The 22,446-nt window shown below is 33.1% G+C and overlaps 1 protein-coding gene and 1 pseudogene across 1 annotated transcript in view; both read left to right on the forward strand.

Annotated features, from left to right (window-relative positions):
* The window catches only part of KLHL4 (kelch like family member 4), a 123,490-nt gene that overhangs the window by 71,130 nt on the left and 29,914 nt on the right, over positions 1–22,446 (forward strand). The window contains 2 exon segments of the mRNA XM_016129519.2: positions 18,459–18,683; positions 20,134–20,296. Coding sequence (XP_015985005.2) covers positions 18,459–18,683; positions 20,134–20,296 — 388 coding nt within the window.
* Positions 20,898–21,016, forward strand: LOC118608358 (annotated as a pseudogene).

A 22,446-nucleotide genomic window follows, 5' to 3' on the forward strand; every position in this document is an offset into this window, starting at 1 on the left:
TGATATTTTACTGCATTTTGTTAAATAGAATAAATATTAACAGCTTTCAAAATGTGTCTTCTTTCATATTTGAATTAAAAAAGGTACTAAACATAAAATATAAATATAATTATCTTAGTTTTTGACTTTTTTTACAGCCTAATCTGCAAAGCAAGAAATAGAAAATTTTGTGTTTATTTGTTTGTTTTGTGTGTATGTGTTTTCTATTTTTATTTTTTTAGGCTCCAGTCTAAATTAAAATTACATACGTGAATGTTACAAAAAATAGTAATAAATCAGACAAAGACAAATACTGTATAATTTCACTTATGCATGGAACTAAAAAGAAACAAATGAACACACAAATGAACAGGGGTAGTGGGTGTGGGATAAGTGAAAAAAGGTGAAGGGGAATACAGTCGACGATATCGGGATAAGTTTTCATGGTGACAGATGATTACTGGAATTAGTGGGGTGCTCACATTGTAAGGCATAAAAATGTCAAATCACTAAATTATATACCTGAAAGTACTGTAACTAATACAGTATTGTATACCAACTATACTTAAGTAAAAAGTAAATAAAGGGAATCTGATTGATCAAACCTCCTTTTCGAGGTAGGAATAGTAAATGAATATAATTTGCTAATTTTTATTGCTATGCTTGACAAAGGCTTAAAACCCCAAATATCTACAATTCATCAATTTCTAAAAATGAATGGAATATATTCCTATAATTTCATGACTCCATTATCACAGTTTGATATATGGAAAGAAGTAAAGCCATCATTTAGGGATTCTTTAAGTATCTAGTATATAGAGACATAAAAGGCTGTATGGGACATTGCAGACAAGCACAATAAAAGTAAAAAATACTACTTTCGAGTATATGATCCTTGATTAGTATTTTTCAAACATCAATATTAATCATCAAAATAATGCTACAAGATAGATCTTATTGACACAGTTTTGCAGATGAAGAAATTAAGGCTCTTAAGACTAGATAGCTGACCTGAGGAAAAATATATAGAAAGACTGGAAATGGAATTTCTATTCAAATTTTATGTTTCTACTTACTATACTGTCACTATGTTAGAAGAAAGAACAATACAACAACAACAACAACAACAACAACAACAACAAAAACTGAGGAACCGCTCTTTGGGGGTTTTAGAATCTATAAAAAAATGCAAAAAACAGGTGAACCCTAAGGAACAAAAAAGGAAAAAAAAAAGTAAGTATAGCAAAACATTAAGGCGATAGCCTTTATCTATATAAGTTAGTAATACATTAAAACATATCTGAGCATTGGAGAAACGTGGCAGAATGAGAGACATTCCTAGATCCCAGATCACTCCCCTTGAAACAACAATAAGCTGCATCTAAAACTCAACAAAGAAATAAAAACAAACTTCACATAAGCACGTCTGAGTGTGGGATTTGCACATGAGAGCTATCACAGTTCAGAACCCCGGTGCCCTGTGGTGGACTGGGAGAAATGAAAGAGCTGCCTCTCACAGCCACTGGAACTCACTGTAGGAAGAGGAGGTGGGAGAAGGTGTGGCAAGTTTCCTGAACAACCCTTCCTAGGAAAGCTGTGAGCTCCCCACATCAAGTGGCAGGGCACAGTCATCAGGGCAGAAAACAGAGAAAAGTGGATGGCAGAGAAGCGGGGACAACAGAAAAACAACAGTTGATTTTTACCAGCCACGTTGCAAAACCAAGGATGAGCAGCAGTCCCCATCCTCCAACATGGAGAGTCCCTCCCCCACATCCTCCAAGACCGAATACTGCAGAGCCCCATGGGAATCTAAGCAAATGCTACTGAAACTGTCAATAACACAGACAGGGACTGACAATGAGGGTATCAAGCGTGATTAAATATCTATATGAAAAAAAGGCATTAAGAAGGCTTTATATAAAACAAGAATCCAGGAGGATTAGACACCATCCACCAAAAATCAAAAGAAAAACACCTTTTTGGCAACAGGCTAAGGAGAGACCTTTATATAATAAATCTTCCTTCTGAAAAAAAAATATAATTTCATTAACTCCAAAGCAGAGAAATAGTCCATTAAATGCCACGAACAACGAAGGTGACAAAGCATCTCAGAAAGAATGAGAAAAATCTCCAGAAAATAAGCTTACAAACATAGAAATATGTGACTTAAATGACAGAGAATTCACTTCTGAAAAAAACTCAATGAGATTCAAAATGAATCATATTAACAATTTCAGGAATTGAAAAAAACAACTAGATGAGCAGAATGAGTTTTTTAGCAAGGAGATTGAAACTCTCAAAAAGAACTCAATAGACCTTCTGGAGATAAAGAACACACTGCAAGAGTTGAAAAATGAAATAATCTTGGGAAATAGAGTCGACCAAATGGAGGAAAGGATCAATGATATCAAAGACAGAAATCTAGAAATAAATCAGAAGGAAGAAGAGAGAAACAGAAGAATGAAAAATAATGAAAGAGAAATACAAGAACTAACTGATACCATCAGGAGAGGAAACATAAGAATAAGAGGAATACTAGAAGGGGAGGAAAAGAAGCAGAGATTAGAAATAATTTTCAGACAAATAGTTGATGAGAATTCCCCAAATCTAAAGAATGAGCTGAAGCTTGGTATTCAAGAAGTCAACAGAACACTCAATTATCTAAACCCCAAAAGGCCTTCACAAAGACACATTGTATTAAAATTATCAAAACTCAATGACAAAGACAAAATTCTCAGGAAAGTCAAGGAAAAGAAGATGGTAACCTATCAAGGAAAGCCTATTAAATTATTGTTGGACTTCTCAGCACAAACCTTACAAGCAAGAAAGGAGTAATACCAAATATTCAATCGATTGAATGAAAGAAACTACCAACCAAGAATAATGAATCCAACTAAGTTCTCCTTTACATATGAAGGAGAAATTAAGACCTTTTCAGACATACAAAAATGGAAGAAATTCTCCACTACGAGGACTGCACTACAGGAAATACTGAAAAGGATCAGCTGACATAAAACAGAATGATAAAAATAAATAAATAATTAGATGTATGGTGACTAGCAGGCAGAGAGAAACAGAGGAGTGCAACTCTTACTAAGAATGGGGTATCATAAGCTTAAAATAAGAAGAGATTTGCTATAGCAAGATAGTAAAGAACAGCATACACAGAGAGAAAATGGAACAACAATGACTGAAAAGGGGAAGATTCAAAGATCTAAATTCAGAAAGGGGAATGAATATAAGGCACACGCAGAAAGAAGGGATGACTGGGTGTGTGTGTGTGTGTGTGTGTGTGTGTGTGTGCGCGCGTGCATTTATATTTATATATAAATATATATTTATATATATTTATATTTATATAACTATCCTTTGTATATTCTTAAAGATAACCACATGCCAAAGATTCAGATCAAATTATATAATATAAAACAAGAAGGACCAGAGGGAAAACCCACAAAACCAAACCTAAATAAAGGAAACAGAAACACAAGGACAAGGAAACAATGGAAATAGTGAGCTACCAGAAAGCAAAAGATAAAATGGCTATAAGAAGACCTCATATTTTAATAATCATCTTAAATGTAAGTGGACTGAACTCACCAATAAAAAGGCACAGAGCTGTAGATTGAGTCACAATACAAAACCCATCTATATGCTGGCACCAGGAGACACATTACAGTTCCAAAGGCAAATATAGACTCAAAGTGAAAGGGTGGAAAATAAAATTTCAAGCAAATATCATTCCATGAGTAATGGTACTAATATAAGATTAAATTGACTTCAAAATAAAAAAATGTAAAGAAAGATACTGAGGAACACTTCATAATGATAAAAGAAATAATGATAAAAGAAGACATAACAGGTATTAATATCGATGCCCCAATCATGGAGCCCCAAAATATATAAAGCAATTATAAACAGAATCAAAAGGAGAAATAGACCAAAATACTATCATAGTAGGGACCTACCTTACTGTCATATATGGACAGATCATCCAAACAGAAATTCAATAAAGAAATAGCATCCTTAAATGACACATCAGACCAGCTAGACATAATTGACATATACAAATACTTCCATCCCAAAACAGCTGCTTATACATTCTTCTCTAGTGCACATGGAACATTATCAAGAATCAACCACACAATGGAACACTATAATGGAACACAAATATAAGAGGGTTGAAATCATACCAACCATATTCTCTAAGCATATTGCTTTGAAACTCGGATCAACTGTAATAAGAATGTGGACAGATCTACCCATAGGTGGATACAAAACAAAATACAACTGAAGAATAAGTGGGTCACAGAAGAAATAAAAAAAAGAGAGAGAGAGAGATAAAGAAATACTTAGAATCGAATGATAATGATAGTACAACATATCAAAACTTTTGGGAGATGGCAAAAGTGGTCATAATAGGAAAGTTCATATGTTACAGGCCTATCTCACAAAACAAGAATGAGCCCAAATAAACAACCTAATGTTTCATCTTTGAAACATAGAAAAGAAAGAACAAGTAAAGCCTAAAGTCAATAGAAGGAAAGAAATAATCAAAATTAGAACAGAAATAAATGGAATTGAAAACAAGGAAATAATGGGGAAAAATGCAACAGAGAGCAGGTTCATTGAGACTAATAAAATTGACAAACTCTTAGCTAAATTCCTTAAAGAAAATAGAGAAAGGACACAAAAAACAAGATCAGAGAAGAAAGAAGGAAAATTATAAGAGATACTGCCGAAATACAAAAGATCATACAAGAATACAATGAAAAAGTGTATAATACTAAACTTAATAACCTAGATAAAATGGACCAGTACTTTTATAAGTACAGCCTTCCTAGACTGAATCAAGAAGAACTGGAAAATCTAAATAGACTGATCAGCAGTATGGAAAATGAAACAATCATCACAAACCTACCAAAAAGTAAAAGTCCAGAACCAGAAACTTCACAAGTGAATTCTACCAAACATTCAAAGAAGATTTCATACCTCTTCTCCTCAAACTCTTCCAAAAAATTGAAGAGGAGGCAATACTTCCTAACTCATTTTGTGAGGCTGATATTACTCTGATACCACAACCTGGTAAAGATAACACACAAAAAAGAAAACTACAGACCAATATCTCTCATAAACACAGATGCAAAAATCCTAAATAAGATACTAGCCAACCAAATATAGCAACATATTAAAAAGATTATACATCATGATCAAGTGGGTTTAATTCCAGAAGCACAGGCATGGTTTAACATATGAAAATCAATTAATGTGATACACCACATAAACAAATTTAAAAATATGACTCATTATGATTATATCATAGATGCAAAAAAAAAAACCCTTCAACAAGATACAGTACACATTTCTGATCAAAACACTTAATAAAATCGGTATAGAAGGAAAATACCTTAATACAATAAAGGCCATATATGACAAGCACGTAGTCAACATTATACTTAATGGTAAAAAACTAAAATTCTTTCCTCAAAGATTAGGAATGAGGTAAGGCTGTCCCATTATCGCCACTGGTATTCAATATAACATTGGAGGACCTAATGATTTCAATCAGCAAGAGCAAGATATAAAAGGCATCCAAATAGGAAATGAAGAATTCAAACTGTCACTTTTCGCGGATGACATGATTCTATATATAGAAAACCTTAAAGACTCCACAAGATTACTACTAGAAACAATAAGCAAATACAGTAAAGATTCTGGATACAAAATCAAAGTTCAAAAATCAATAGCATTCCTATACTCTAATAATGAAGTGTCAGTAAAAGAAGTGGAAAAATAACTCCTTTTGCAATTGCAACAAAAATAATAAAATACATAGGAATAAATCTAACAAAACATGTAAAGGACCTATATAATGAAAATTTAGGACCTTATTAAAAGAAATCAAAGAAGACATAAAGAAATGGATATTCCGTGTTCTTGGATTGGAAGAATCACCATAGTTAAAATGATCATATTACCTAAAGCAATATAGAAATTTAAAGCAATCCCCATCAAAATCTCATAGGCATTTTTAAGGAAATAGAATAAAAAATTATCAGATTTGTAAGGAAGTATAAAATAGCCCAAATTGGAAAAGCAATCCGGAGACAAAACAATGAGGCATCACTCTCTCTGACTTCAAAATATACTACAAAATGACAGTAATCACAATGGCATTGTATTGGTAGAAAAAACAGACACATGGATCAATGGAACAAAATCAAGAGTCCATATTTATATGGACAAATAATTTTTGACAAAAAAAGCCAAAAATATACAGTAAAGAGGGGAAAGCCTTTTCAATAAATGTTGCTGAGAGAGGTGAGGTAGACAGGTGAAAAAATTTAAACCATTACTTCAATTAAAAAATAAATAAAATATAAATAAAATATAAATAAATAAATAAATAATTAATTAATTAAATAAATAAATTTTGACCTCAAAACTAAACAAATAAAAAATACTGTGTAGAGCTAGAACTTGTAAGATTCCACCAACCAATATAAGCATAAAATAATTAATTAATTAATCAATTGATTAATTAAAACTATGTACCAGTTCACATTATTTCACAAAATTATAAAAAATAATTTCAATATTGTATGCTGCTTCTTACAATGTATTGTTGTTTTCATAGAGTTTCTTTTTTTTATTCAGTTTACTGTGGTAACATTTGTTAATACGATTATATAGTTTTCCGGTGTACATTATAATTTCATGTATGTATATTCTATTGTGTGTTTACCATCCAAAGTCCAGCTTCCTTCAGCTACCATATATATGATCCCCTTTACACACTTTACCCTCCCTCTACTCTCCTATATTTGACCCCATTTACCCCGTCTACCTCAACCATCCTCCCCACCCACTACTCTCTTGTAACCACTAGTCCATAGTCCATGTCCACGAGCCTCTGTTTGTTTATCCTGTTCATTTGATTTTAGGTTTCTATTTCACATGTAAGTGATATCATGTGAGTTTTAACCTTTTCTGTCTGGCTTATTTCGCTTAAGCATGGTTATCTCGAGGTCCATCCAGGTTGTCGCAAATGGCAGTATTTCATCTCTTCTTGTGGCTAAGTAATATTCCATTGTATATATTTACCACAGCTTCTTTAGCCAATCATCTATCGTAGGACACTCAGTTACTTCCATGTCCTGGCCATTGTGAATAGTGTTGCAATGAATATCGGTATGCAAATATATTTTTGGACATGGATTTTCAAGTCTTTGGGGTAAACACCCAGTTGAAGGATTGCTGAATCATATGGTAGATAAATTCTTTGTTTGTTGAGGAACCTCCATACTGTTTTCCATAGAGGCAGTACTAACTTTCAGTCCCACCAGTAGTGTATGAGGGTTAACTTTTCTCCGCATCCTCTCCAACATTTGTTCTTTCTTGTCCTGTTGGTAATAGCTATTCTAACTGGTGTAAGGAAGTATAAAATACCCCAAATTGGAAAAGCAATCCTGAGACAAAACAATGAGGCATCACTCTGTCTGACTTCAAAATATACTACAAAGTGGTTTTGATTTTCATTTCCCTAATAGCTAGCGATGTTAAGCATCTTTTCATATATTTGACGGCCATTTGTTTTGCCTCTAGGGAGAAGTATCTGTTCAAGTCCTCTGCCCATTTTTTGATTGTATCGTTTGGTTTTTGGCGTTATTGAGTTATATGAGTTCTTTGTATATTTTGGATATTAGGCCCTTATCAGAGGCATTGGTTATAAATATATTTTTCTATTCAGATGGCGACTCTTCACCTTGTTGATGGTTTCTATTGTTGTGCAGAAACTTTTTAGATTGATGTAGTCTCATTCATTTATTTTTGCTGTTACTCCCTTTGCCTTTAATGTCAACTTCATAAAACCCTGTTTACGTCCAAGATCCATCAGTTTAGTTCTTAAGCTTTCTTCCATGTAATTTATTGTTTCAGATCTTATATACAGGACCTTAATCCAAACTGAGTTAATTTTGGTGAGTGGTTACAGATAACAGTCTGGTCTCATTCTTTTGCAGGTGGCTTTCCAGTTTTTCCAGCACCATTTGTTGAAGAGGCTTTCCTTTCTCCACTGTGTGTTTTTAGCTCTTTTGTTGAAAATAATTTTTCTATATAAACATGAATTTATTTCTGGACTCTCCATTATGTTCCACTGTTCTGTGTATCTGATTTTCTGTCAATGCCATGCTGTATTGATTGTTGTCTTGTTATAGTATAATTCAAATTTGGACAGAGAGACGCTCCCAGCCTTGTTCATTTTTCTCAGGATAGCCGTGGTGATTCAAGGTCTTTTGTGCTTCCATACAAATCTGACGACTTTTTGTTCTATTTCTTTAAAAAATGCCATTGTGATTTTGATGGGAATTGTATTATATCTGTATAATGCTTTATGTAATAAGGTCATTTTAACTATTTTGATTCTTCCGATCCAAGAACATGGAATATCTTTCCATTTTTTTATCTTTTCCATTTCCTTTAATAGAGTCTTATTGTTGTTGTTGTTGTTGTTGTTGTTGTTGTTGTTACTATTATCATTACATAGGTCCCTCACCTGTTTCCTTAGACTTATTCCTAGGTATTTTATTTTTTCTGTAGCAGTTACAAAATAAATTATTTTTTCTGCTCTTTTCTGACACTTCATTATTAGGGTATAGGTACATTATGGATTTTTGAACATAGATTTATATCCATAACTTTGCTGTATTTGCTTATGGTTTCTAGAAATGTTCTTATGGATACCTTAAGTTTTTTCTGTATAATCATGTCATCCGCAAATAGTGACAGCTTGACTCCTTCATTTCCTGTTCGGATGCCTTTTATAGTTTTCTCTTTCCTGATGGCACTTGGTAGGACCACCAATATTATACTGAACAACAGTGGCAGTAGTGGATAGCTTTGCCTTGTTCCTTATTTTAGAGGGAAGGTTTTTAATTTTTCACCATTAAGGATAATATTGGCTGAAGGTTTGTCATATGTGCCTTATTATGTTAAGGTACTCTTTCTCCATACCAATTTTGTTAAGTGTTTTGATTATAAATGGATGCTGTATCTTGTTGAAAGCTTTTTCTGCATCTATTGATATGATCATATATAATTCTTATTTTTTTCATTTGTTTATGTGGTGTATCACATTAATCAATTTGCATATGTTGAACCATCCCTGTTCCTCTGGGAGTAAACCCCCGTGATCATGACGTATAATCTCTTTAATATGTTGCTATATTCGGCTTGCTAGTATCTTATTTAGGATTTTTGCATCTGTGTTCATGAGAGATATTGGTCTGTAGTTTTCTTTTTTTGTGTTATTTTTACCAGGTTTTGGTATCAGGGTAATATTGGCTTCATAAAACGAGTTAGGAAGTATTGACTCGTCTTTGATCTTTTGGAAGTGTTTGAGGAGAATAGGTATTCAATCTTGTTTGAATATTTGGTAGAATTCACTTGTGAAGCCATCTGGTCCTGGACTTTTACACTTTGGTAGATTTATAATAATTGTTTCAATTTCCATACTGCTGACTCATCTATTTAGATTTTCCAGTTCTTCATTCTTCTTGATTTAGTCTAGGAGGGTTCGATCTTTCTAAGTACTGGTCCATTTCTTCTATGTTATTTATTTTGGTGTGTATACTTTTTCTTTGTTTTATTGTATCATTCCTTGTATTTCTGTTGCTTCTGTCATAATGTCTCCTCTTTGATTCATTTTTTTAAATCTTTGTTTTTCTTTATTGAGTCAAGCCAGGGATTTGTTAATTTTATTAACCTTCTCAAAGAACCATCTCATTGTTGCATCTATTTTCTCTATTTTTGTTTGTTTTCAATATCACTGAATTCTGCTCTAATTTTGATTATTCCTTTCATTCTGAAGACTTTAGGCTTCATTTATTCTTCCTTTTCTAGTTTTTTTTTTAAGATGAAGAATTAGCTTGTTTATTTGGGCTCATTCTTATTTTTTGAGATAGATCTGTAATGATATGAAATTTCCTCTTATTACAGTTTTTTCAGTGTCCCAAAATTTTTGAAATGTTGTATTATCATTATCATTCATTTCTATGTATCTCTAGATCTCTTTTTTTAAATTTATTCTCTTACCCATTTATACCCTCTTTCATGCATCACAAATGAGAGTCAAATAGGAGTTTATAAATTTGAGAAACAATATTTGCAATGTTTAAAGGCAAAAGATCAACTTACACAGAAAAATTATAAAATGGGTCCTATAGAGGGAGATTAGTAAAAAAAGAAAGTCTGTTTTCCCATCAACTGTAGAGCTGCCATAATAAGATACCTAAAGGTTTTACATATTAATTAGTTGGTGCAATAGTAGAGGCGGGCAAATGGGCTAAAAAAAATCTTCAAATTTTAAGATACAGAATTGCCAGCCATATATGTTCAGAAATGCAATAAAAGATGTGGGGTAAATGTATCTGCTATATTTAATCTAAAGTCCAGAAAAAAAATTACCTTAGCATAAAGCATACTTCTATGCCCTTTCAGTGTAAATCTTCTATATACAACTGACTAATGTCACTTTGTACCTTTTCCTAATTATTTACTATTAATATCATCTCCATAATCTGAAGAATTACTGCAGCCTAGCCTTTATGTCCTAATTTAAATCAGTTCCTTTGTAAATTCCACTAATGAAGAGTTTAGAATAAAAAGTAAAAATAGGATGGAAGGGATAAGAAGACAGATTTGGGAAGATGGGTTGAGGAAATGGAAATATTTGAAAACATTCAGAGAAAATTAACTGGTTGGCAGAATGAAAGAAGCTGTGAGTCTGTTTGTAATATTCCAGGTTCAACAGTATCATCCAGAGATATTTAGTGTAGAAAAGATACTGTGGGTAGTATTATTTGACCTCTCAGCATTCTATGTAATAATAATGACTGATCTATAAATCAGCATTTTGCCAAATCCGTGTTAATAGTACAAATTGCAGAGATTAAAGAGAAAGAGTAAATCAGTACCTGTATATTCACAAGTTTTTATTGTGAAAATTGAAACTCTTGAAACATAAATACGTATAGTGCACTATGCATCAGAAAATATTTAAAATTAGAGAAAAAAATGAACACTGTTTCCACTAATCCAATACACACAGAAAAACTTTCAAAAGCAGCCATAGATAGAATACATGCTCTGCTTAAATTTTGACATATGACCCCATACTGTACACGTATAATTGGCCAATGAATATGCTACAGATATTAACTATATTTTTATTGTAACTAATGAATTATATTTTCTTCACAAATCTTCTAGTAGAAGAACTAAACTAATTTTTTTTATTCTTGTGGTTGACTTTGTAAAATTGGAATGAAATTTCCTAAACCTGTTACAAGCTGTCTTAGGTACACTACACATATAAATAAAAAATCTTTCACTTGTCATCTGGGGTTTTAGTCAGACGCTTTCCTGTTGTGCAAAATCAACTTTTACAAAAAAAATAGCAGCAGCTATTGTGAATGATTGGTAAACTCATTGCCTACAGAAATTACAATTTATTATGAAGCAGTGATAAGATAAATTCCTATGGTACTACTGACAGTATACTATGATAGTAAACAATATTTTGGTAATTGAGTAGAAAATGAAAATTTTTAACAAATAAAGGAGATAGTACCTCACAATTGTATCTTTTATCCTAATAACAAATAAATAATAATTATATTCTTAATTATAGTCTTTTGAGTAACCATTATGAAAATTGTATAAATTAACACCAGTGGCCGATTTAAAAGGAATGTTTATTCCTGTTCCTTTAATTATTTTTATTTTATTTTATTTTTTATTCTTTAAAGGTGATTGGGGTAGCATTGGTTAATAAAATTATATAATTTTTGTATGTACATTATAATTTGACATCTACATATTCTATTGTGTGATTACTACTCAGAGTCCAGTTTCCTTTGATTACCATATCATTGATCCCCTTTACCCACTTCACCCTTTCTCAGCTCCCCTATATTTGACCCCCTTTACCCTATCTACCTCTTTCTTTCTTCACCACCCCCTACCCTCTGGTAATCACTAGTTCATTGTCCATGACCCTGAGTCTTTGTTTGTCCTGTTCATTTGTTGCTTCTAGGTTTATATCCCACATATAAGTGATATCATGTGATTTTTAACATTTTCAGTTTAGCTTATTTCACTTAGCATGATTATCTTGAGGTCCACTCATGTTGTCACAAAGGGCAATATTTCATCTCTTCTTATGGCTGAGTAATATTCCATTCTATATATGTACCACAGCTTCTTTAGCCAGTCATCTATCATAGGATACTTCGGTTGCTTCCATGTCCTGGCCATTGTGAATAGTGCTGCAATGAATATCGGTGTGAAAATATTTTTTTTTTGATATGGGTTTTCAAGTCTTTGGGGTAAATACCCAGTAGAGGGATTGCTGGATCACATGGTAGATCAATTCTTACGTTTTTCAGGAACTTCTATACTGTTGTCCATAATGGCTGTACCAATTTGCAGGCCCACCAGCAGTGTATGAGGGTTCACTTTTCTCAGCATCCTCTCTAACATTTGTTAATACTTGTTCTGTTGATTATAGCTATTCTAACTGGTGTGAGATGCTATCTCCTTGTGGTTTTGATTTTCATTTCCTTGATAGCTAGTGATATTAAGTATATATTTGTTGGCCCTTTGTATGTTCTCTAGGGAGAAGTGTCTGTTCAGGTCCTCTGCCCATCTTTGCATTGGATTGTTATTTGTTGTTGTTGTCATTGTTGTTGTTGTTGTTGTTACTGTTGTTGTTATTGAGTCATATGAGTTCTTTGTATATTTTGGATATTAGGCCCTTATCAGAGGCACTGATTTCTAATGCATTTTCCAATTTGGTTGGCTGTCTCTTTACCTTGTCGATGGTTTCTTTTGCTGAGCAGAAGCTTTTTAATTTGATGTAGTCCTATTCATTTATGTTTGCTTTTACTACCCTTGTCTTTGAGGTCAAATTCATAAAATTATCTCTAAGCCCAAGGTTCTTGAGTTTAGTTCTTGTGTTTTCTTCTATGCATTTCATTGATTCTGGTCTTATATTCAGGTTCATGATCCTTTTTGAGTTAATTTTGGTGCGTGGTGATAGATATCAATCTAGTTTCATTCTTTTTCAGGTGGCTTACAGTTTTTCCAGCACCATTTATTGAAGAAAATTTCCTTTGTCTACTGTATATTTTTTTATGGAAAATTATTTTCCCATATCAATATGGGTTTACTTCTGGACTCTCGATTCTTTTCCACTGGTCCGTGTGTCTGTTTTTCTGCCAATATCATGCCGTTTTGATTACTGTCCCTTTGTAGTATAATTTGAAGTCAGGATTTTGATGGGGATTGCAATATATCTGTATAATGCTTTATGCATTAAGGCCATTTTGACTATGTTGATTCTTCCAATCCAAGAACATGGAATATCTTTTCATTTCTTTGTATCTTCGCCTATTTCTTTTAATAGGGTCTTATAGTTTTCATTATATAGGTCCTTCACAAATTTCATTAAATTTATTCCTAGGAATTTTATTCTTTTTGTTTCAATTGCAAAAGAAATTATTTTTCCTACTTCTTTTTGATGTTTCATTATTAGAGTATAGGAACACTATGGATTCTTGAACATTGATTTTGTAACCAGAGACTTTACTGCATTTGCTTATTGTTTCCAGTAGTGTTCTTGTGGAGTCTTTAGTCATCTGCAAAAAGTGACAGTTTGATTTTTTTTCATTTCCTATTTGCATGCCTTTTAAATCTTCCTCTTTCCTGATTGCACTTGCTAGGACCTCCAATGTCATATTGAATAACAATGGAGATAGTGGACAGCCTTGCCTTATTCCTGATCTTAGTTTTCCACTATTAAAAATAATGTTAGCTGAGTGTTTATCATATATGGTCTTTATTATACTAAGGTATTTTCCTTCTATACTGATTTTGTTAGGTGTTTTTATCATAAATGTGTGCTGTATCTTGTCGAACTTTTGTTTTGCATCTATCGATATGGTGATATGATTCTTATTTTTTATTTTGTTTATGTGGTGTATCACATTAATCGATTTGTGCTTGTCGAACCAATCATATGCCCCTGGGATGAAGCCCACTTGATTGTGGTGTGTAATCTTTTTAATATATTGCTGTATTCAGTTCACGAATATCTTATTTAGGATTTTTTCATCTGTGTTCATAAGAGATATTGGTCTGTAGTTTTCTTTATTTGCACCATCTTTACCAGATTTTGGTATCAGTAATACTGGCCTCGAAAATGAATTAGGAAATATTGCCTCCTCTTCAATTTTTTGGACGAGTTTGAGAAGAATACATATTGAATCTTCTTTGAATGCTTGGTAGAATTCACTTGTGAAGCTATCTGGTCCAGGACCTTTACCTTTTGGTAAGTTTTTAATAATTGTTTCAATTCCAATACTGCTTATGTATCTATTTAGATTTTCCAGATCTTGATTGAGTCTAGGGAGATTGTATTTTTCTAAGTACTGGTCCATTTCTTCTAGGTTTTTAGATTTCTTGTTATATACTTTTTCATAGTATTCTTGCTTGATCCTTTGTATTTCTGCGATATCAGTTGTAATTTCCCCTCTTTCATCCCTGATTTTATTTGTGTCCTTTCTTTTTTTTTCTTTTGTGAGTCTAGGCAGGGGTTTGTCAATTTTAATAACCTGAAAGAACCAGCTCCTTGTTGTACTTATTTTTTCTATTGTTTTTATGTTTTCAACTGTATTTATTTCTGCTCTGATTTTGATGATTACTTTTCTTCTGCTAACTTTAGACTTTGTTTGTTCTTATTTTTCTAGTTTTTCAAGATGAAGTGTTATGTTGTTTATTTGGTCTCATTCTTATTTTAGGAAATAGGCCTATAATGATATGAATTTTCCTCTTTTCACTGCTTTTGCTGGGTCCCAAAAGTTTTCCTATGATTTACTATCATTATCTTTCATTTCTATGTATCTCTTGATCTCTCTTTTTATTTCTTCCCTGACCCAGTTATTCTTCAGTGGCATGTTGTTTAATCTCCATGTATTTGTGGTCCTTCTTGACTTATTTTTGCAGTCAATCTCTAATTTCAAGGCATTATAATCAGAGAATATGGTTGGTATGATTTCAACCTTCTTATATTTGTCAAGGCTATATCTGTGTTCCAGTATGTGGTCAAGTCTTGAGAATGTACCATGTGCACTAAAGAATATACAAGCAACTGTTTTGGGATGGAAGGCTCTGTATATGTCAGTTATGTCCAGTTGGTCTAATGTGTCATTTAAGGATGTTATTTCTCTATTGATTTTATGTTTGGGTGATTCGTCCATATCTGAAAGTGGAGTATTTAGGTCCTCTACTACGATAGTGTTTTGGTCTGTTTCTTCCTTTAGTTCTGTTAGTAATTGCTTTACATATTTTAGGGGTTCCTGATTGGGAGCATAGATACTAAGTGTTATGTTTTCTTGGTGCATGATTTCCTTTACCATTATGAAGTGTCTCTCTGTATTTTTCTTTTCCTTTTTTATTTGAAATATATTTCCTCTGATATTAGTATCACTGCTCCTGCTTTTCTCTGAATGTCATTTGCTTGAAATATCATTTTCCACCCTTTTACTTTGAGTTTATATTTGTCTTTCGAGCTGAAATATGTTTCCCTGAGGCAGCATAAGTTTGGGTTTTGTTTTTTGTTCCATTCTGAAACTTTGTGCCTTTTTATTGGAGAGTTCAGTTCATTTACATTTAGCGTGATTATTAAAATATGAGGTCTTCTTACAGCCATTTTATCTTTTGCTTTCTGGTAGTTTAGTATTTCCATTGCTTCCTTGTCCTTGTTTGTTTTCTTTATTTTGGTTGGCTTTTGTGGGTTTTGCCTATGATTCTTCTTGTTTTATGTTACATACTTCAGTTCTGAATGTTTGGTATGTGACTATTATTACAAATATGAAAAGGATAGTTATATATATACACAGTCATCCATTTTCTTCTGCGTGTGCCTTATCGCCTTTCCTTTTTGTGAATTTAGATCTTTGAATCCCCTCCCTTTCAGTAATTATTATCTCAATTTGTCCACATCTGTGCTGAATGTACATTACTATTTGCTATAGCAATTATCTTATTATTTAAGCTTATAATGCCCTGTTCTTAGTAAGGGTTGCACTCCTCTGCTTCTATTTGCCTGATAGTCACAAACACACACACACACACACACACACACACTATATATATATGTGTGTGTGTGTGTGTGTGTGTGTGTGTGTGTATATATATATATATATATATATATATAGTGAACTCACTCCATCAGTATTTCCTGTAGTGCAGGACTTGTAGTGGAGAATTTCCTCGATCTTTGCATCTCTGGAAATGTGTTAATTTCTCTGTCATATCTAAAGGAGGCCTTAGCTGGATACATTTTTCTAGGCTTGTAGTTCTTTTCATGTAATAGTTTAAATATTTCATTCAATTCCTTTCTGGCTTCTAAAGTCTGCACTGAGAAGTCCGAGGATAATCTAGTGGGTTTTCCTTTATAAATTACCACTTTCTTTTCCCTGGCTTCCCTAAGAACTCTATCTTTGTCACTGATTTTTGATAACTTTAATACAATATGTCTTGGTGAAGGCCTATTTGGATTGAGATAATTGAGTATTCTGTTGAGTTCTTTAACTCCAAGTTTCAGCTTTCTTTAGATTTGGGAAATTCTTGTCAACTATTTGTCTGAAAATGCTTTCTAGTCCCTGCTGTTTTTCCTTGTCTTCAATAATGCCCATTATTCTTATGTTTCCTCTCCTGCTAGTATCAGCTAGTTCTTGTATTTCTCTTTCATTAATATTTTTTTCTTCTGTTTCTCCCTTCTTCCTTCTGATTTATTTCTAGAGTTCTGTCTTCAATATGCTAATCCTTTCTTCCATTTAGGCGACTTTATTTCTCATGATTGCTATTTTATTTTTCAACTCTTGCAGTGTGTTCTTCATCTCCAGAAGTTCTATTCTGTTCCTTTTGAGGGTTTCAATCTCTTTGCTCTACTCATGTAGGTGTTTTTTTCAATTCCTAAAATAATTTATATGACTCGTTTCGGAACTCACTGAGTTTTCTGATAGTGCCATCCTGAATTCTCTGTCATTTAAGTCACATATTTCTGTGTCTGTAAGCTTATTTTCTAGAGATGTTTCTCTTTCTTTCTGAGATGCTGTCATCTTGGTTGTTTATGGTGTTTAATGGACCTTTTCTCTGCCTTGGCATTAATGCAGGTGTATCCAGTTGTTTTTCCAGAAAGAAGATTTATTATATAAACATCTCTCTTCGGTCTGCTGCTAAGAAGGCATTTTTCTTTTAGTTTCCAGTAGGTGGCATCTAAGCCACTTGTTTTCCTGCTTTATTTAAAGCCTAAATGTCTTTTTTATTTTCTTGTAGATATTTAATCACACGTGTTACTCTCAGTTTCAGTCCCTGTCAGTGTTAGCAGCAGTTTCGGTAGCATTTGCTCAGATTCCCCTGGGGCTCCATGGTGATCAGTCTGGGAGTTACAGGGGGAGGTACCCTCTAGTTTGGGGTTTTGGATCTGTGGCTCAGCCTGTTTTGCAACTGGGGCTGGTAAAAATCAACTGTTCTTTCTCCGCGGTCCCATCCCACTTCTCTGCTTTCTGCTCTGATGACTAGGCCCTGATGCCAGTTGTTAGAAGTTTCCGCACTTCCAGGCAGGCCGATTGGGGAAGTCGCCACACCTTCACTCCTGCTCCTGCAAAGAGCTCTTAGGGCTGCAAGAGGCAGCTTCATTATTTCTCTGAGTTCACTGCCCAATACCTGGGATTCTGACCTGTGGTAGTTCTTATGTGCAGATCCCGTGCTGAGATGTGCTGTTGTGCTGTTTAGGTGTTGTTGTTGTTGTTGTTGTTGTTGTTGTTTTTGAGTTTTAGATGTTCAGCTTATTGTCATTTCATGGGGAGAGATCTGAGGACATCTTTCACTCTGCCATGTTTACTCCCAGTCGATCATTTATATTTTAAAACAAGACACACAAACACACAGATACACACACACACACACACACACACACTCCAACATGAATAAAATAAAAAGACATTAGCTAATATATTAAATGGTTGTAGGTCATGAAATACATAATGGATATGTAGACAGTCATAACAGATTCCAAGTTAGGTAAGTTTCATCATAAAATATGGTGTTTGACACCTGTGTTAGTACTACCAGTAGCATAATGTAGCCAAAGAAACCATTAGGAATTTTTTAATCATACATATTAAATAAACTATTTTATTCTAATTCTCCCTTGTGGATCTGGGATTGGTCAAATATTATTATCCTTGTCTTATCTTCCAGGTTGGAGAGCCATCTGGACTACTTTCTTCAATTTGAGTTGCAATCACTGATTCTATGCTATAAATTATAGGTACATAAATATAATGTGAATAATGCCAATTAATTTTTTATACAAGTAATTTTAAATATTTTTTTCAATATCCTTTTACCAGGTACCACTACAATTGAAAAATATGACCTCAGGACCAACAGCTGGCTACATATTGGCACCATGAGTGGCCGTAGGCTTCAGTTTGGAGTTGCAGTTATTGATAATAAGCTCTATGTTGTGGGAGGAAGAGATGGTTTAAAAACTTTGAATACTGTGGAATGTTTTAATCCAGTGGGCAAACTATGGACTGTGATGCCTCCCATGTCAACACATAGGCACGGCTTAGGTAAGAGCTTAATGTTATATAGTTTCCAAAAAATGTTCAGGTAGATCTATCTAAAAATTAAAATAGGCTGCACATTATTGGATTTAGCCAAACCCTTAATCAAAATGTCTATAAAATGGAGAGAAGCTTAAGCAAATTGTCAAAACTTTTTAAACTTTTTTCTCATTTCAGATGTTGTACTTGTTCATCTTGCCTTCCTTCTAGTGATATTTTAAAGGGGTTCCACTTAGGAAGGATAAAATTTTTAGAAGGTATTCATTACCGAGAAACTTAAAACTACAACAGGAAATTTTCTTCTAAGCACAATTTAGAGAAAAGAGCACTCGATGATGAAGAGACATAGTGTTTCTAGTTGGAGGATTATGCTTCTTCCTAGAAGAGTCAAATCTCTATTTAAGCAAAAACCTTATGATGCAGGCCCAAGACAGGGATATTTAGAAAAATCACTTTGTTTAAGAGTACCTTTAAGTTATATGTATGCCAGCAATTCCAAAGAAGTCTAAGAAAGATAGAGTTGAGACTTTTGGAACAGTGGGAAACTTTGATTCTCATGAATATTTGTCAGAGTAAATGTTTCTTCATGCTAAACTCCATAAATTTTCAATATCATAGGGTTTCTTAAACAACAACAGCAACAAAACAGAATAATTGCTTTTTCAAAGAACTGACTTTTACACAGCTAAACAGTGGTAGATCCATGTTTATTATTGTTTGTCACAAATTATCTGATAAATTATCTATGTCAGATGGTAGATTATATAATTATATTCAGCTCAGTTTTTTTCAGTGTGATTTCTAGATATACCTTAGAAAATATATCTTACGTAGAAATCAGAGCAAATTTTTAAATCTATTGCTGTTACTAAAGTGTTGGAGAGGCAATGCAGACATATCTAAGAGGCTCATTGAGATGTTGAAGAAAGTGAGTAAGAAAGCCAATTATGCATCTCTCCAGAACAGACAAGAAGCATTTAGAAAGGTGATATTCATAATATTTAATAGAATAAATTTCTAATTAAACCTGATGAGAATCTTTTATTTTATCCCTATAATAAAGAACAGGAATTAGAAAGACCTACCACAGTTAACCTACAATTCTAAGATTTATCTAAGATTCAGTGTCATATTTCATCTATCCCTTACATTAAAAAGACAGCATCAAAATTATTCAGCCTTCCTTTTCTATCACATCCCTAGAAATGTTGTGTTCCACTACCTCTTTTGATTTCAATATTACAACAATGTTCTTCCATGATATGGTAACTATGCCTGAAATTTTTCCAATATTAAACAACCTTATTTAGCTTCATATTAAGATCAGTAATTTATTCATTTGTACATAAAATCATTTAAGAAACAATTTTTTCCATGTAAGTTGCTTGAAAAATGAAACAATATCCATTATATATGTTATACCTAAGTGAGACTTCATGTGATTTTTATCTTTAAGGTGTAGCCACACTTGAAGGACCAATGTATGCTGTGGGTGGTCATGATGGATGGAGTTATCTAAATACTGTAGAAAGATGGGACCCTGAGGGACGTCAGTGGAATTATGTGGCCAGTATGGCAACTCCTAGAAGCGCAGTTGGTGTTGTTGCATTAAACAACAAGTGAGTAAATCCAAACATGCATGGTCTTTATTCTAGGTTATGTGCTACAGCAATTCAGTGATATGATCCATCAATCAATAAGCATTCCCATGGCCAGAATATCATAATTATCAATAAGAAAGGCCTTTGTTGGAACTATCCCTTCATTGCGATGGAAATTATTGTCTAAAATAAATATTTAATTAAATATTCTGTAGTTCCTTGCTATTCAAGTATGGTCCTGGGACCAAGAACATCAGCATTACCTGAGATATATTTAGAAATGTTCAATATTAACCCCACCCTAGACCTCCTAAATTAGAACTGGCATTTTAACAATATCCTCAAAATACTTGTGTGCACATTAAATTTGAGAAACACTTTTATAGACAAACCAGTTCAAGATTACCCTTATGAAGTTACCACTTTTTACATTATAACTTATTCTTTTTTATTAAATTTATTGGGGTGACATTGGTTAATAAAAGCATATAGATTTCAAGTGTATAATTCAATAATGTCATATGTATATTGCATGGGAGAAGATATTTGCAAACAGTGCCTTGGATAAGGATTGAATATCCAAAATATACGAAGAACTCATACAACTCAACAATAAAAACCCTATAGCCATGCTACCCTGAACAAGCCCAATCCCATCTGATCTCAGAAGCTAAGCAGGGTTGAGCCTGGTTAGTACTTGGATGGGAGACCACCTAGGAAGACCAGGTGTTGTAGGTGTAAAAAAATCAAAAAAAAAAAACACTAAGGGGTTATAAACTGACAAGGTCCTGGCAATCTGAGATAAACCAAGGGTTGTCTCGCCTAAAACAAACAAACAATAAAAACCAAACAATCCAATTAAAAAATGGGCAGAGGACCTGAACAGACACTTCTTCTAAAAAGGCATACAAATGGCCAACAGACATGAAAAGGTGTTCAACATCCATCATCATCAGGAAAATGTAAATCAAAACCAAAATGAGATACCAATTCACACCTGTTTGAAAGACTATTATTAACTTATTCTTGATTTACCAAAACTTTTGTCCATTTTTGTAATAGGGCAAGCCTTTTTGTTCCTTACCACATACTCTCCTGAGTGTAAAGTGTTCCTAACTCTAGAATTACATCTAGATTCATTTGTCTGTATATTTCCCCTTTCCTGATCACTTGCCTATAAGATCCAGTTAATATATCAAAACCCAATGATATTAGAGGTTGCTAAAAGCTTGAATTGTTATTTCTTCCAGTTAATTTTGTGCTTTCTGACAAGGGACATATGGTGACATTGACCTTCATGTAGGAGGGACTTGAATGATGACAAATTCGGACATCAGGATGGGTCAGTGGTAGGAGATAGTGTTGTGTGTCTGTACTGACTATGTGTTAAGCCAATACCTCATTAAAAAAATGGCTCAGCAGAAATTTCAGCACAGATTGTTTTAGCACCTTATGCAAGAAAAAGTGGGCAATGTCTATAATTAGAGGAACCAGGCTTATAGTTTCTTAGAGCTTAAAATAATCCTAAATCTGATTCTCTCTGGTCTGACATGAATGATATCAGGTGACTCAGTAACACTCTCATACCTATTACAGAACAGATTGAAATAATTAAAATTGTATATTTCAATTTTGTTTTGCTCACTTGCTATTGTTTACAACTGAACATGAATGGGAGTTATAGACATATGATTTAATAAATGTTTATCTTCTTTATTGATGGAAAATTAAATTTAAATTAGATTTAAAATATTGTTCATTTAAAAAATGACATTTTAAAGTTTATGGGAGAAATGTCATAGTCAATATATCTTCCTAGGGAAAAAAATTAGTTTATAGTTTATTCTATTTCCTTAGTTGTTTACAAAGTTAATGTATTCCTGTATTTTTTTAATAAATAAAGTTTATAAAAACAACAGGAATGCAAATACTAGGCAATTGAACATAGCTAAAATTGTAAGGTTACTGGAGTTAGTCTTTGCAAACATTCTACTCTTAAAAATATTTTCAGCTTTTATTCAGATATAATTGACAAGTCATGTCCACATTATTATCTCCCTTATCTCTGTGTACTTAATTTTCTGTGAGATCTTTCAATCGCTTATGACAAAGTAACTTTCACAAAAATTATGAAGTGAGGAGTCATATCAGAAGCATGGCAGCACGAG

The sequence above is a fragment of the Rousettus aegyptiacus genome, unplaced genomic scaffold (assembly GCF_014176215.1).
Source record: "Rousettus aegyptiacus isolate mRouAeg1 unplaced genomic scaffold, mRouAeg1.p scaffold_m13_p_9, whole genome shotgun sequence".
Taxonomy (NCBI): Eukaryota; Metazoa; Chordata; class Mammalia; order Chiroptera; family Pteropodidae; genus Rousettus; species Rousettus aegyptiacus.